The 14741-nt window shown below is 48.7% G+C and overlaps 1 protein-coding gene across 19 annotated transcripts in view; it reads right to left on the bottom strand.

Annotated features, from left to right (window-relative positions):
- The window catches only part of Gramd1b (GRAM domain containing 1B), a 235639-nt gene that overhangs the window by 35960 nt on the left and 184938 nt on the right, over positions 1–14741 (bottom strand). For 14 of the 19 annotated variants that reach the window (XM_075966291.1, XM_075966287.1, XM_075966288.1 and 11 more), the window contains one exon: positions 20–230. In XM_075966291.1, the coding sequence (XP_075822406.1) occupies positions 20–230 (211 nt within the window). Of the gene's footprint in view, positions 1–19; positions 231–7985; positions 8114–13498; positions 13876–14741 lie in introns of those variants that run through there. The other 5 variants (XM_075966296.1, XM_075966298.1, XM_075966297.1 and 2 more) reach the window with 4 other exon arrangements.

Below are 14741 nucleotides of genomic sequence, written 5' to 3'. Positions count from 1 at the left end.
TCCAGCGTAGTTTGCTCACCTTGGAATTTTTGCCACCACTTCGACCAGATTGTGAAGAGCAACTGCGTTGCACACCCTGCTCCGGGGTGGATGGGGATTTGTCCGAGGAGTGATCTGAGCCCTTCTCCACCATGGTGTCTCCGTCTTGGTTCTGTGGCGTTGGCGAGCGGGACCGCTTCCGGAGGATGGGGGAGCAGGCCGGCGTGCTGCGGTTGGAGTTACTGGCAGTGCTGCAGGGGGCAAAGAGAGACAGGGAATGAGGTGAGAGGGTGGAGGAAGAAAGAAAAGCTGACAGTGATGGCAGGCCAGAGACCCATGCAAAGGACCCAGGCAACGGGCTGAGAAAATCAGAGGACCCAACTAGGCGCTCGCTGTACTGTAATGCTGCTACTGGCCAGCAGGGGGCAGTAATGCCAGTGTAAAAAGGAAAATAAGACTAGAAACCAGCAGGTAGGCATTAAAGTATCCTGCAATCTCCCCATCCAATCCAGTTTGAGCTTTTACTACTTATGATAGGCAGAAAGCTATTAGGAAAAATAATTTAAGCCCTCAAAGAATCGTTGGCGTTCACTCAATATCACCAGCTCATTTTACAAACACTATGCGTCAACCCTTTTGTTCATAATGATAATCTCACTTTTCAAAGCATTCACATATATTATTTCATAGACATGTCTTTTTAAAACCATTATGTTATTTTCTTTTGCGTGTGCGTGTGTGTGCGTGCGCACACACGCGCAGAGATATGCCACAGCACACCTGCAGAGGTCAGAAAGCAACCAGCTGGAGTCTGCCCCCCCCCCAACAATGTGGATCCTGGGCAATGAACGCAGGCCACTTGATTGGCAGTGAGCACTTTTATCTACTGAGCCTTCTCACCGGCCCACATACCATGTGTCTAAAGACATTCAAGCAAGCTAATAATGGCAAGTGCCACTACCCTTAAGTTTAAAAATGAAGAGAAATGCCTGGCAGACAGAAGTAAGTGATCAAAGCAGAGACTCGGAATTTGCTTCAGATGGAAGTCATGCATCTGGTATTCGATCGAGTTATGCCGCTGTCCCAGAGGGGCAAGGTCTTATCCTCTAGCCCCCACCCCACATTCATCTCTAAAAAGCTTCTTGCACCTTCCCACGGCACCAAACCCAGTCACACCTTAGCAGACCATCTGCTAATACAAGAAGAATTGAAGCTTGGCTTGTGTTTTCAAGAGAGCGGAAGAGATAAGGAAGAAAAGGGAGAGGAAAACCTTGAATTCATTTTGCTTTGTTTTGAAAGGAGAGAGAAACGGAAGAGATGGACGAAAAGGGAAGGGGAACGGGAAGGAATGGGACTGCAGCCTGTGAGACTGCAACGGCCACAGAGCAAGGTGGCAAGGAGGGGACGAGATCCTGTGCACCTGCTCGGTAGCCAGACTGGATAAGCCAGGCAACCATCTCAGGAAAACCACATTCTGGCCTTGCCTCAGGAAATAGAGAGCAGGGTGCCGGACAGTGACATTTGCATGAAGAGCTGGCTGTAACCTCAGATGCCCCACTGGAGACATTTGCAATGATTACCAGGCTCTGCCTCCTGGATAAACTCAATATAGGAGAGAAAGTCTATATGCCCAAGCAGTACCACTGGGGAGGGGCCAAAGTAGGGGAAGGATCATTGTGAACCTTATTAGAAAAACTGAGAAAGAAAGATCAGGGAAAAGGAGAAAAACAAATGTAGCCAGGAGGCCCACGGCTTTGCTTCATCTGAATACGTAGCGTTCAATTAAAATCTTGTCTGCCAATGACTTGAAGAGGCCCCAGCTGCCTCTCGGAGGAGGCGGTCCAACTTCTCTCTCCTTGCAACTCCATCCTTTTTCTTCTGACTCTCTAAAACCATTTGATACCGTGAGCCCTGGGGAAGGACGTTAGCTTCCTTTTCTTCATGTCAAGAAGCTGAACCACGTGTCTGATGGAAGCAGACACCCCGGTCCTCTGGGAGAGCTTAGGGAAGGAGACCTAAGTGCTCACCCGTCTAAGAAAACCTCCTTTATCTTGGGACAATTCCAGCCTATGTCCAAGTATTCAGGAGCAAATCTTCCTACTCACTCAACCCCAACCAAAAAAAAGGGGGGGGGGGAGGAGGAAGAGGAGGAACACCTGTCTATCACAAACACAAAAGACCTTTCCATCTTCCTGAAATAAAGGCCACTTCATACAGTCTGATTCTAGACCATGCTCATAAGTGGCTGCTGGGGGCAAAACAAAGTCAGAGGTATAAAAAACTGGATGCCAGATACAGTGCACAATAAATAACACAAATGGAGTAGGTGAAACGGCACAGCTCTTGCTCCCAAGCTGTTGATCCAAGTATAACCCCCAGGACCCACAGGGTGGAAGGAGAGAACGGAATCCCTGCAAGTTGTACTCTGACCTCTACACACGAGCTCTACGACATGTATGTGCACACTCCACACCGCACATGTGGAGATTAGGGAGTTAATTTTCTCCTTCCACCTCGAGGGTCCCAGGGATAAACTCAGGTCGTGAGGCTTCGCAGCAAGCACCTTTACCCGTGGACTCATCTCTCTGGTCTCTTGCGTCGTCTCATGTTTCCCAAACTAGAATTTAGTTCTTCCCCAAATGTGTTCTTCACCTCTGTGGCCACTACTCTCTGTCCTAGGGTGAGTCTCCTCCACCACCAGACATACACACACTTGCTGATGTGGCCCAACAATACTGTGCCCAGTGCATATTTCTTCCAGATGTCTCCTGAGTGCCTCAGTTCCCAAATATCTGGCCACCGTCTTCCCAGACCTCTGCCCATTCCCGGCCTTTCTCCAAAGACACCATCATTGCTCAGAAGTATCCTCTCTCCCATCCCACCCCACTGTGTTCCACTCATTCTGTTTCCATAGGCTCATTATCCCATCCTTCCTTTCCTGTCCTGGGGTCCTACCTCAGGTTTTCAGTGCTTTTAAGTGAGTAACTGTGAACTTGAATATTTAACATTGTCTTGACTTGTCCAATAGCTTTAGCTATGATTTGACTGGTTCCTGAAAAACACTGAGAATAATAAGAGGTTGTTGACCCTTCTATGCTTGACCTCTGCTCCAGTCCTTCTCTATACAAGAAGAAAACCCTGTAACCATAGTTCTGTGCCTTAGCAGAGTCATTGCTACATTGCTAAAACCTATTAAAAGATCAGCCATTGTCCTGTAGCCTTGGACAAGCTGCTAAGCAAATAAAACTAATTCCTATGCATTTTGTATAGCAGTCTACCATGCCCTTAACCTGATTCTACAAGCTGTAGTAATAGAACAAACATTATGCTTGGGGATGGGCTCAAAAGGACCTTACCGTACAGAGGAAGACCAGTATTGCGTCAAAAGACAGGACCACTGACCTGAATTCAGGAAGAGTCCTGTAACCTTTGGCCTTTAAGAAACCTGAGAAACAGCAGAATAAGTGCCTGGCCAAGGTGTTGTGACTGTGTGTGTAGCACTATAGTGCACAGATTTTTATTGGCCACCAGGTACAATGTTAAACATTCAAGTTCACACAGGTGAATAAGGAAAGTTCTTTGTGCTTAGGACATTTATAGCGAGGTGGAGTTGGAGATGACCTCTTCTCAGTGGAATACAGGCGACAGGTGTTGGGATCCAAGAAAGCAGAGTGGGGGGAGGGAGGAAGGGAAAAGAAAGAAAAAAGGAAAGAAAAAAGCTTTCCTCGAAGAACTGGGTTCAGAAAATGTGTGGGGGTTATCCAGGTAAAACCATGGAAGTCAAGGCAGAGCAGAAAGAACGAAACAGAAATCAGCACAATGAGAATAAAAGTCTTGAATAGCATGGAACACGGGAGAGTGACAAGAAGCCGCTCATGAAACGGTTTTGAACTAACACTCACGGGAGTCCTGTTATCATCACATCCTCTGAAGAACAGGTCCACTGAGACCCTGCTGGCCGCCCCTAACCCAGGAAGATGCTCACTCATTCCCCACCTCTCCTATGTGTAAGACAGGCAACGAAGGCTATTTCACCCCTGTCCCGGTTACCTTGTGACAGAAAGTACGTCCTCTAGCCTGACCACAGCGTCTCATGCTCTGTGTGGTCAGGGCCTATTCCCTGTACTCCCGAGGCTGCTGTCCTTGAGCAATCGGGAAACACGGGAGGAGAACAAAGATTCTCTTTCTACAATGTAACTTTCTTTACAGGTTCTCCCACCTGCACTTCACACACCCTGGCAACGGCTCCACTTTTTCTGGCTCGCCCTCTCCATCCTTATTCCTAATGAGGTCCTGCAGGCACAGGCAGACCTTGTCAGCACGCCAGCTCCCTGATCAGCCACCCGTGCATTTTTTCAGAACTCCGAGCCGAGCACAATGGTCAGCTGGTGTTCTTTATTCAAGTTTATGTGTTTGTCTTTAGCAAAGATTGTTTCTGCTCCAGATATTGCAAAATATATACCTGCCACTCTGGACGCCCTGTCCCTTGGTCTGTTTGGATTGCAGTCTCTGTCCTTGTGATCCTGTGGTCCCACAAGCAGCACAGCCGTAACTTGTTCTCAATCAGATTCCCAAACCCAGCCCTAAGGTCCCCTTAATGGCAGAGAGCCTGACTACAATCTTCTCACCACACCAAGGAGCACTGATAACTTTTAAGAACGACTCTGTGATATATTCCAGGGCACTGACATCAGGAGAGCACTAAATCTGAAACCTGGGCATTGTATCTCAAAGCAGTAGGATAAGGAAAATTGCCAGTGTGCCAGGAGAGCAAGTCCAGCTTGAAGGCCCCCTTAGTCCTTTGCTTTCTGTTACCTTGGTTCTTGAGTCTGATTTTTCTCATTTGAAGCAACTCTGCACAGTGCCTGATGCATAACCTTAGAAACAGCTGAGCCACCAAAACGGGTATTCAACTCCCTTGGCCTCTTTCCTCAATCTCTTGTTGGGGCCTGTTAAGTGTAAAAGACGTGAATGTTGCTGGACTCCTACTCGTAAGGTGTGTATGGTAGGGGAAGGGTGTCAGCAACACAGAGTATGATTCCTAAAAGCACAGAACCCTAGTCTTGTCCTCATACCATCTCTCGCTGATTTTCTGGGCATCGTTTTCAGAATCCGCATCCAAGATAAGTACCATTCTGAAACTGTAGCATCACTAGGCCCAAGGAATGACTTTGAAGGAATGAGAAAATACTTGATATCCCTGTGTGTCCTTGGTCACAGAGCCCCCTTTCTAAGGCTACAGGTAGGTGGACTCACTTTGAACTCATGGTATGACCTGCTAGCATTGAGATCAGCAGTAGAACTGACGGAACACAGGCAGGAGAAGGTGGTAGAGGAGAAGGGGACCCAATGGGACCTGACGGGACACCCCCTGCAGCTTTTGGTCCCCCTGATAATTACCACTAGCACCCTCAGGCCCCTCACGCTTCCCTGCCACTCACAGCATCAGGCAAAAGCTGTTTCTTGTACTGACCCACAGATGACACATCTCAGTGCTGAGTCTGAAGTCTCATCAACAGTCCTCCTCGGTTCTCCAAAAGCGCACTGCAAATATCCATGGGAATCAGTCACCCTCATAGCCTGTGGTCATGTGTCTGAGACAGGAAGGCCACAGGTGTGTGTATGTAACACTCTGCAGAGAATTTACATGCTGCTTGCAAATGCCTCCATCAGGAAGCCTGTCCGCCTACACCAGTTCCAAATTCGGAGTCTAGGGAGGACTACTGAGGATGGCCAGTCTTCCCTTCCCTGTGTTCCTGCTTGCCCATTAGCAGTTTCTGAATCTAATGTCTGCACCCACCAAATACCACAGCACAGTAGGTGGGAAGGGCAGAGCCACCACTAGGAATTCATGGATGGGAGCAAATGTCACAAATCACAAACCCCAGTGGGGTCTCTAGTTCCCCTGACACCCCCATCCTCAGGAGGAATCAATCACTATTTTTAAAAATCAGTCTTCGCTGATGAATACGAAGACACATCTCAGGAACTTAGCACCAACGGACACTTTTAGGACGCTGGATAGGGTTGAAGCTGGAAGGATGGAGAATGTACTGTTGTCTTTCATGCAAAGAGCTCCCTGTGGTCACAGGGAACCTGTTTTTTATATGCCTATAACCTGAAGTCTCATCCTGGCAGGATTCCACCCTGGAGCCATGCCCGATTATATCGGGTGGGGCAGCTGTGATCACCTGGGGTAGGTGAGCGATGGTGACAGGTAGCCTACAGGAGGTACACTTTTCCCCCTGGGACACAAAGGCTGGCTCCTCCTGACACCTAGTGGGTCTCTCTAACCACTTCAAGAGATAGGGACTGAAAGACACAGACTGCTCCCTCCACCCTTTCAGAATGACTTGATGACACCTCGGTGGGTTGGGTGTCAATAGTTCAGGGTTCTTCCAGTGGTCAACAGGCTTCACTTACTGGTTCCTCTTTGCCGATTCTAATCCAAGGCTGGGGAGATGATTCCATTGGTAAAGTGCTCACCGCACAGCCATAAGGACCCTAGGTTCCATCTCTAGCACCCACAAACTGGATACAGCAATGTGTTCCTTTAACTCCAGCCCTGGGAAGGCAGAAAGAAGGTCCCTTGGGCTGGCTGGCCAACAGTCCAGTCAAATGAGGACATTCCTGGTTCCGTAAGAGACCTTATCTCAAAGATGAAAAACAATCAAGGGAAACATCTGATGTTGACCTCTGGACACCATATGTATAGCCGTGCACACAAACAGATACATGCAGAACCCCCCCCCCAGCGCCAAAAAAAAAAATAAGACAAAGAATGTTTAAAATTGTTTTCCAAAAAAAAAAAAATCCTATGAAGTAATTAAAAGGTATCACAGGCCATTAAACACTTGCTGCCAGGTGACTATCAGATCATCTAGCCCTATCCCCACTAGGTACATACTTGCTGGCCAAGTCTCAGCGATCGATGACTTTAGCTGTTGATGAACAATTGTCACCTGGGCATGGTCCATGTAAAGTCTTGGGCCAAAGAGAGAAAAGCACCACTTGAGTTGCCCTGACGCTGGCATTCATGGTCCGGAGAAGTGATGGAGAGAGAAAGGGTTGGTCAGGGCAAGGCCTTTTCGTGCTCAAGCCAATGAGAAGGACCCTTCTTTACAATGGTTGGAGGCTCCATATATCCTACTCCCTACTGCCTGGCCTTCCTGCAGCCTGTTGAGCCCAGAGTTTGGAATTCAAACCAGGAACAGACATGACAAACGCTATTTTTCATTTCTATGGAGACCAGAGCCTGCAATGGAACCGGGGCTCCATGCCTGAAATGCCAAAACAGGCTGACCCACTTTCCCCCTCTTCTGTAAAAACAAAATAAGTTTGTTTGGGTCCCTCCAGGGCACAGGAGAAGCCAGGGCTGCTGATATCTTTGTGGATAGTTCAAAGAGAAACAAATTAGGGTCACCACGAGTACCACTGAGCGTGCTACAGAAGCAGCCAGAGGCCAGGCCACAGAACACACAGTCACAGGCTACACCCAATCCACACCACTTCCTTGTCCACTTTCTTCAGAGAAAGTCTCAGAGCCTCTACAGCAAGTCCTTAATGACCAACTACCCAGAAGCATCAAGATGGCTTCCCTACTTCATCTTACATCAGTTATCCCTGTGTTTTTCCAGCCTTCCTGAGTCATTCTTCTCCTCGAACCCATGTCCACCTCTGACTGGCGGTCCCTACTTGACCTCTGTGTCCTTCTGAAGTTTCACGCATTGGCTCCTTTCCCACCGCTGCATCAAAATTAAAGTGTTACCTCTCTGGAACATCCAAAGTGGCCTTGCCTTAAATCCTCACCCCGTCGCTCCTTTCAGTGTCCTGGTCAGGCTTCTGTGCCTTCACTGATTAGCACCATAATGAACACCATTGGGGGTGGGGTCCTGTCTCTAGAGAAGTTCCCAATGCCTCTACGGGAACAAGTGCCACATGCTGGGATCACAGGCCTGCACTAAATGCCAGCAGGGCTATCCATTCAAGCACACTCTTCGACTTACCTTTGTGAAGCTGGCCAAGTCTGCCTTCTTTATAACTCCGGCGCTCAGTCTTTATTCTGACTTCTTAATCGATAAAAAACTGAAATATGACATCACTTCCAAACTCCTGGCTGGCCTTGTCATTTTGTCTAGACATCAGAGTATCTGGGTTTAAAATTCTGAGCTCTTTGGTGCCCCTGAGAAATCTTTCTGGGAACCTGTGTTACTTGGCTGTTAAAAGGTTATGAGCTGCCTTACCTGAAGGAGTCTTAAAAGGAATAAACCTGGACAGGGCATCCCAAAAGGAGAGGGGTTCCTGTAATTGCCCATGGAGCAAAAAGGGGTTTAAAGTTTAATGCAAATCCCCCGTGAGGAAACTGGATCTTGTTCTTAAATCCTGCGCCCTCCTTGTGGCAGAGGTACAAGAGAGAGTATAGTCACTGTACAACTCCCTAATTCCATAGAGCAGAGACTTAAAAACAAAGCAGAAGATATCGAAATCACAGACAGAACGTGCTGGTGGATTACAGCCTCACCCCCCTGAGAGCGTTCTCAAAAGAGCAAGTGCTGAAGGACTGGGGTACGGTGCTGCTGGGCTGGCTGTATGGTCTCTAACAGCCTAGTTTGGAAGGGGCTTTGGTAACACTTCCATTCAGTGCAGGAACTCTGCCTTCAGGGTGCTGGGGACCTCAGGCTGTGAGTTTCAATAACCGAGTATTCATAGGCCCATGCAGGCAGGTAGGATGTCTCTTAAAGGGGTTATATCAATGATCTTTTTTCTTTCTCTCTCTCTTTCCTTCTCTCCCTCCCTTTTCCACCCCTTTGATTTTTTTTTTTTTTTAATAAAGCTAATTTCACTTAGTTAGCATCAGCAAGCAAGGACTTTCTAAGCACCTCTAACATTGTAACACCAATTCACTCCCAGGGCCTACTGGGCAAGGGACTAAGTCATGGTTCTTTGTATCCACACATCAAACAAGACACCGGGCAAGGAGTAGGGACTTAACAATACTTTTTAAACTTGGCTCTAGCAGTCTCTGTCAAATCTAAGTACAACTCTACCCAAACCATTTCAGAATCTTCAAGGCTCAGGAGTACGGGACCTTGTAAAATGCGGGTGCTAAGCTATCCCAGGAAGCCCCTTGGAAAAGGTTTCCAGTCCACAGGAAGACCGCCAGCTAGTCAAATAAGGCAAGGAGGAGTTCAACTGAATAGAATTTCCAGTTCCTTCTGAGGCTGCTCATCAAGGGCCCCTCCCCCAGCCTCAGCAAAATAAATGTGGCTCAGGGGACGGGTGAGGGGAGGATAGCGGATAGAGACAAGCCAATAAAGTCCTTGTCTCACCGGCATGAGGATCAGATTTTGATTTTCCCCCAGCAGAGGCAGAAGCAAGAAAATCCCTAAAGGAAGATGGCAGGCTAGGCTAACCTAATGGGTGAATTCCAGGCCCGTGAAAGACCTTGTCTCAAGGAGGAAGATGGCATCCTGGAGGGTGACACCGGAGGACACATGTTGTCCTCTGGACTCTACACGCACGCAAACATACATCCGTTCAACCCATCCCATTCTGTCCCATCCATCAGTGAAAACATGTTCCCTATCAGATCACGTCTTGACCTGAGGAATACCATCTCTGACTAAGGACTTCCAATCTGGAGGACAAGACTACCATGCAATTAGCTAACATTGTATAACAGGAACTACTTGGATTTAATCAAAACATCTCTCATCACTATATGTTGGTGATGTCCAGCCAAACGGAAGGACCATGGAACTGTACATCAGAAAAGGTGGCCTTTCTGACTCAGGCCCTTCCCTGGGTATGATGTCATGGCAGACTCCTCTACTCTGAGCTTCAGCTTTAATTGTTGGAGGAAAAATGAGTGTGCATTCTCCTCACCCACACAGAGATGTGAGAGGAGGCTGGGAAAGAACACATTGCAAAGCACTGGGAGCCTCAGCATCCCTGGGACAGAAGGGCTCAGGTCTAAATTGGGCAAAGCCTGCAGAAACAAGATGCAGGCGATCTGAGTCCACAGTCAGCTCAGCATGACTGCTCTCTCTGTCTCTGATCAGGACCACATCTGCAGGGGAGATTCCCACAGGACTGAGGCAGACGAAAGCTCCACCACGGACAGTTGCACCAGCGGGTGGACGGACAGAGGACAGCATACCGTGGCGTTGCTCTCACTCCGCTGGTATAGATATCTATTAATCATCAATGGAACCCTCAAATTCAAACCCAGCTCTCATATATTTTCTGCCAGGGACCAAACAAAATGATGCCAAGGGGAGAGTTGGCTCAAGGGGTGAGAGAGCGTGAAAGTAAGAAGAGCTGAGTCACACAGGAAAGGCTAGATGGGGATGCACAACACACATGTAACCTCATTATTGGAGGTTGGACACATGGAACCCTGGAGCTTGCTGGTCAGTTGGCCTAGCTTAAAAGGGCGAGCTTCTGGTTCTGTGAGAGAACCTGTCTCAAAAAAAAAAAAAATGAGGTGGTAGATAATAGAGGAAGACTCCCAAAATCATCCTCTTGTCTGTCATGCATATGCCATAAACACATATATGTACACACATGTACACATGTATATTTTATATAAAATCCTAATGTAAAACCATGGACACTTAGAATAATGAGGACTTTTAGAGGGAGAGGTCATCTGCCCAATTTAAAACACACTCAAAGAACAAAACCCCAGACTTCCTTCCTACAGCCAAGAAGCATTTGTTTATTTGTCAACGTTTTGTTTGCTTGAGACAGGCGCCACTATGTAGCCTTGGCTACTTACTTACTGTGTAGACCAGGCCAGTCTCAAACTCCTGGTGATCCAACTGCCTCTGCTTCCTGGGCGCTAAGAACTTGAAGGTGTGTGCCACCACACCCAGTATTTTTAAAAACACATTACAAGTGGTATTCCACTTTCTTTTCTTTACAGCTTTCCCAAACTTGAGGTTGGATCCTAGGATGTAATTTCTTCATGCTTTACTGCCTTCATTAAAGTGAAATTTACTTCCTCAAATCTAGCCTCAGAAATTAAAAACCACCATCTCTCTCTCTCCAACAACATATCATACGAATTTTGCTTATGTGCTGTTTTGTATTTGCGGTGCTGGGGACCAAGCTCAGGACCCAGCATGTTGGAAGCAGGGCACCTCCCTCCTGAGCTGAATCTCCAAGTGGCAATCTCTGTTCACATGGCACTAGAGAACTTGTTAGAGAACAAGACGAGACAAAAGCCATCGTTTGGCAAATCGTTTCACCTTTGAATAACTCAGATAAAGCTCCAACTATTTCCTGTGGTTTCCTACCAAAGTTCTACCCTAGGAACCATAGTATAATCCGAATTTCTTTTCTAAGCGGTATTTTCACACAGTTCCGATGCCTCTCTACACATGTTGACCCCTTACAGCACACGACAAGGAAGCCCTCAGCCAGCCCCTGGCTGAATCTGATTGATCAGAGCCCCAATATACTGGTGAGCCCAGACATGGCTGTAACCGTGCAGAAGTGGTCCAACAGACTCAGAATAGAGAGGAATGATCACCCCCCATGTGCTTTAGAAATCAGAGCGCAAACCTATTTTTAGAGCCATCTTCAGAACCAGGGAAATCTAGAATTAGTCATTTTCTCTTTTGGGTATCCAAGCTCTTGCTTTTCCTCATCCTTGATGAGGGTAGGGGTGTCTACACGTGTCACGTACTGATGTGCGTCCCTACAAGGAACACACCCACTCACCACTTCCCCTCACTGGGCCGGTCCTGAGTTCCAGTCTGATGATGATGTCACCCAGTTCTCACTCTCAATCGCTGATAGGGCTGTATCTCTAAGCTAGATGCAAAACCGTGGACCTTAAATTCTTACAGGGATGAGTTCAGAGATTACATACTTTTAAATAGGTTTTTTTTTTTAAACAAACAAATCAAAAAGACTTTGCAGCATGTCAAGCTTTCAGGGGTCCAGAGAAATGTTTTATTGTGAACCCACCCATGCTCCTTTACTCAGAATGACTCTCACTGTCTAAGAAACTCTGATAGCGACCATGGGCCCGCAAAACCTAAAGATTTACAGAAAGAGTTTCCAGCCTGCTCTGACACTGAACAACTTGTAAAGATCTTTTCTATGGGTCTGTTTTGCCTGTGTCCCCAGACAAGGAACCTGTCCTCAACAGGAATACCACCCAACACTGAGAAGAGCTGCTGCCTGCTTGCTGTCTGTGGCAGCAGAAATGTTTCGGGCCAGAAGGGTAGGGAAGAGGCGAAGATGACAAAAGTTCCTACCCTTTGCTCTGTCCTCACTTGGTATCAAGTTTCCAATCGCTCAGTGTCTACCACATTTACCACACCAGCAGCAGATTCTCGGCTCATCGCCCACTGACAAGGTCTTCAGGTGTTACTTTCTATGCATGGCCTTGGCTCTGTCACTCTCTTGCCCTAGGCAGCTCCACGAAACATCCCTTTCCCTGTCTCTAGGCCAGCTTTGCTCCTGCAGATCCCAGACTTTGCTAAGCTGGGGACTGCTACCCACCATTCAAAATCAGTGGTCAGGAGAAGCTGGACAGGCAAGGATCAGAAAAGTCTGCTAGCAAAGGAACAGAGGAACAGAGATCGCTTCCCCCAGCCCCGGCTGAACTCTTGGCTGAGGCCAGAGGGAGATGACTGAGTCCCTTACCTCCCACCCCCACTTCTCTAAAGCAAGCCAATAACAAACAATGCGGGGAGGTGGAGAATGAAGATGCAGACACTCGGTGTCTGTTTCCTCAAAACATATGGCAAATCTCTGAACCAAGTACCGACTAAGTCACAGAAGAAGCAAACTCCTTTCCAGCCACAAGCTGCCTGCTTCTCTGGCGTCCTTTCCTTCTGTTGACCAGATCCTTATGGTGCTTGGTCCTCTCCCTTTGGAATAAGCATTATCTGTCCCTATCTCCCTGGTCACCCCTCTTTGTCACCTCCTACCCACAGGAAGTCAGTGGGTGGGAACCAGGAGCACATGGTCTGGCCAGCCTCCCCCAGCAGTTCCTGGCTACCTCCATGACGCACCATTAATTCCATCCCCTGACCACCTAGCTCACGTCACAGTGCTTCTCTTAAGTCTCGCTGGCAAAGGGGACCCCATCAGTTCCAGTCTACCCCAGGGCTGCCTCTCAGTAGTGAACCACTCAGGTCAACCCAGGTAGTGCTCCTGGTGAGAGAGAGGTGGGGAGGATGGAGGAGAGGAGGCAAGGCCAGGGAGGGAAAGGAATGCAGTATGACGTCACACTGGCTGCTTTCTCCATCCTGAACAGAGAACAGAAGCGAACAACATGGACTCCAGATTTACTCTGCCTCAGAAGGTCTGTGTTCTTGGCAGCCCTGAGCAGCCAGCGCCTCACTTGGAGAAAGCATACAGACAGGCAGGTCCATGCTCCAGGCCCCCAGAGCCCCCACCCTACTCCAGGACATAACCGCCCACTTCCCAAAATTCCCACAAGGAAACAAAGATAGACTGACATACACACACACAAGCGTCAGCACGAGGTGGCACTAACCTGGAAGCCATTAGGAACGCAGCAGAGTGCAGTGCAGAAAACCCATTCATTCATGCATGGGGCAGTAGGGGTGGGGGCAGGGAGCAGGGGCCCTGAGGACGTTGGAGGGCACTCACCTCCATGCCCATCCAAAAGCCCTGTGTCTACTGGGGAGGGGACAGGGGACACAGCTCTCATAGGCTGGGGACGCTCTCCTGCTCTGCTGTTTCGTACTGCTCTGGAATTTTAAGCATGGCCCCCTTTTTATTTTCTTCAACCCCCCCCCACCTCCCTCAGTGGCTGTTATTTGGTGTGGCCACGCAGCGGTAGAAAAGTCCCTTTGCGTTTTCTCTCTTTTCTTCCCTCCCTCCCTCTCTGACTCCGACTCCCTCACAGACAGCTGTTCTAAGCTCGGGCACGCAGGCGCACAGGCAGCAGACACACACCCTCTCAAGCAGGAACACACACACACACACACACACACACACACACACACACACACACACACACGCACACGCCGCCTGCCGGTTTACATAATGCAACTCTCTGGTGCAGTCAGCTTGCCAGCTCTCAATTATTCATGCCAGCTTGGAGGGCAGAGCTACTGGGGCTGCAGGCGTTATTCCTCTTCATCCCCAAATCTGACAAAACCCGAGATGATGCACCCCGGGAGCCTCTGCTCCCTTTGCTGCCGCCCGATCAGCTCCCAGGTGCTGTCTATTAGGTCAACTCGTAGCAAGGAGGTGACGCCAAATAAAAACGCAGGTGCCGAGCTCCAAATAGAGGTTTGCGTCGTCATTCACAGGATGACAGCTGCTCTCCCTGCCTGAGCCCTGGGAACAGGGAGGAGGAAGGCAGCACTGGAGACCAGAATCTTGCACAAGAAAATGGCCGAGGACCTGTTCAGGACAGCACCTCCCAGACGTGTGAGGTAAGAGAACGCCACGCTGGCCTCTTGAGCGGGTGAGGCTCTCCCACACAGCACAGTGACACCCACACTAAGCACTTACCCTCATGACAAAGTGGGGTCGTCTGAGTTTTCATATCCTAAGCTGCGCCTCTCTAAACTGTAGTCTCTCCACCCATTCACTAAGACGCAGTCCTCACGCGCGCCCCAGGAGGACGTCTGCCCGCCATCCTACTCAGTCATTGTGCTAGCAAATACCTTTCAAACCACTCATCGCTGGCAAAGCACACGTCCACATGAAGTCATTCAGTTCCCCAGACAGCCGCATGAATAGGCTTTGCAGCCCATCTAACAGAT

The sequence above is a fragment of the Microtus pennsylvanicus genome, chromosome 3 (assembly GCF_037038515.1).
Source record: "Microtus pennsylvanicus isolate mMicPen1 chromosome 3, mMicPen1.hap1, whole genome shotgun sequence".
NCBI classification, from domain to species: Eukaryota; Metazoa; Chordata; class Mammalia; order Rodentia; family Cricetidae; genus Microtus; species Microtus pennsylvanicus.
Note: the sequence above shows the minus strand (reverse complement) of the source record. Positions and strands in the feature narration are given on the sequence as shown.